Source organism: Notothenia coriiceps, unplaced genomic scaffold (genome assembly GCF_000735185.1).
Source record: "Notothenia coriiceps isolate Sejong01 unplaced genomic scaffold, NC01 NC01_scaffold00014491, whole genome shotgun sequence".
NCBI classification, from domain to species: Eukaryota; Metazoa; Chordata; class Actinopteri; order Perciformes; family Nototheniidae; genus Notothenia; species Notothenia coriiceps.
Window position 1 is genome coordinate 1 of NW_011347192.1, and position 1,251 is coordinate 1,251.

A 1,251-nucleotide genomic window follows, 5' to 3' on the forward strand; every position below is an offset into this window, starting at 1 on the left:
AAGTACTGTACTCAAGTACAATTATGAGGTACATTTTGGAAGACACTATTGTACTTTTTACTCCACTACATTAATTTGACAGCTTTTAGTTACTAGTTATTTTTTAGATTTAGATTATTAGCTAATTAAAAATCTAAATCAAATATAAAATCAATTATAAAATAAACTATACAATACGTATAATTTATACAGTTTATTTGAATGCTGACACTTTGGACTTTTACAAATTATTTTTGCTACTTCTACCACTGGATAACACTGACTATAAAGTGTGTACAGGTTAATTTCTCTTCCATCCTAAGCTTCGTCTTTCCTCTGTCTTACTGCACCCCCTCTCTGTCTCAGCGCCCTCTGCTGGGTAAACTTCGTATGCAGTGTGCAGAGGTCCTGGAGTCTCGTGGCATGTCAGTCCGAGACCCCTCAGCATTCCACTTCCTGTGGGTTGTGGACTTCCCTCTCTTCTTGCCCAAAGAGGAGGATCCGGATAAGCTGGAGTCAGCCCATCATCCGTTTACTGCTCCGCTTCCAGAGGACATACACCTCCTCTACACAGAGCCACACAAGGTAGTCACTACAAGGTTTAATCTTCATTTCTTTTTTTAATTAAGTAATATTCATATGTCATGTGAGGTGCATCAAGGCTTATGTGCTGTCCTCTCAGGTGCGCGGTCAGCACTATGACCTGGTGTTGAACGGCTGTGAGATCGGAGGAGGCTCCATCCGCATCCACAAGGCCTCAGAGCAGCTTCATGTCCTGAAAAGTATCCTCCAGGTCAGCCATTGTCCATATATCTTAACAGTGTTCGGACTACCTGTGGAAATGGGTTGAATGAACTCCTCATCATAACAGTTGTATGAATGTGTCTTCTGCAGGAGGACCCCAGTCTCCTCTCTCACCTGTTGGAGGCTCTGGACTCAGGAGCACCACCACATGGAGGCATTGCTTTGGGTGAGTTAACTCTGCGTTTGACAGCATCAATAAGCAATAATAAGCAATAATTGAGGTTAAGGGTATATCCAAAGTTCATTGTTGTAAGGCCACTTCTACAAGATGAAGTTGAGCTCTGACTCCAAATAGCTGAAATGAAGACAATGTAGTCACAGGTGATTCATGAGGGTTTATTGAATAACAGCTTCCAACTCCATACGTCTCTTAGCGATCTACTTCCGACTTAAAGACTCTTTCATCTGGAGATAGTAAATTAAACTCAAGAACCATTACACTATCGGGCGTGCGGTCGTTTCACGCTT

General features: G+C 42.0%; 1 protein-coding gene across 1 annotated transcript; it reads left to right on the top strand.

Moving 5' to 3' along the window:
- Positions 1-193: 193 nt before the first annotated feature.
- LOC104948518 (aspartate--tRNA ligase, mitochondrial-like) lies at positions 194-964 on the top strand (the record flags this gene model as incomplete). The annotated part of the gene is made up of 3 exons (XM_010774722.1): positions 194-564; positions 662-772; positions 874-964. Coding segments are annotated over exons 1-3 (565 nt in total), but the record flags the coding sequence as incomplete, so codon positions are not given.
- Positions 965-1,251: the final 287 nt, after the last annotated feature.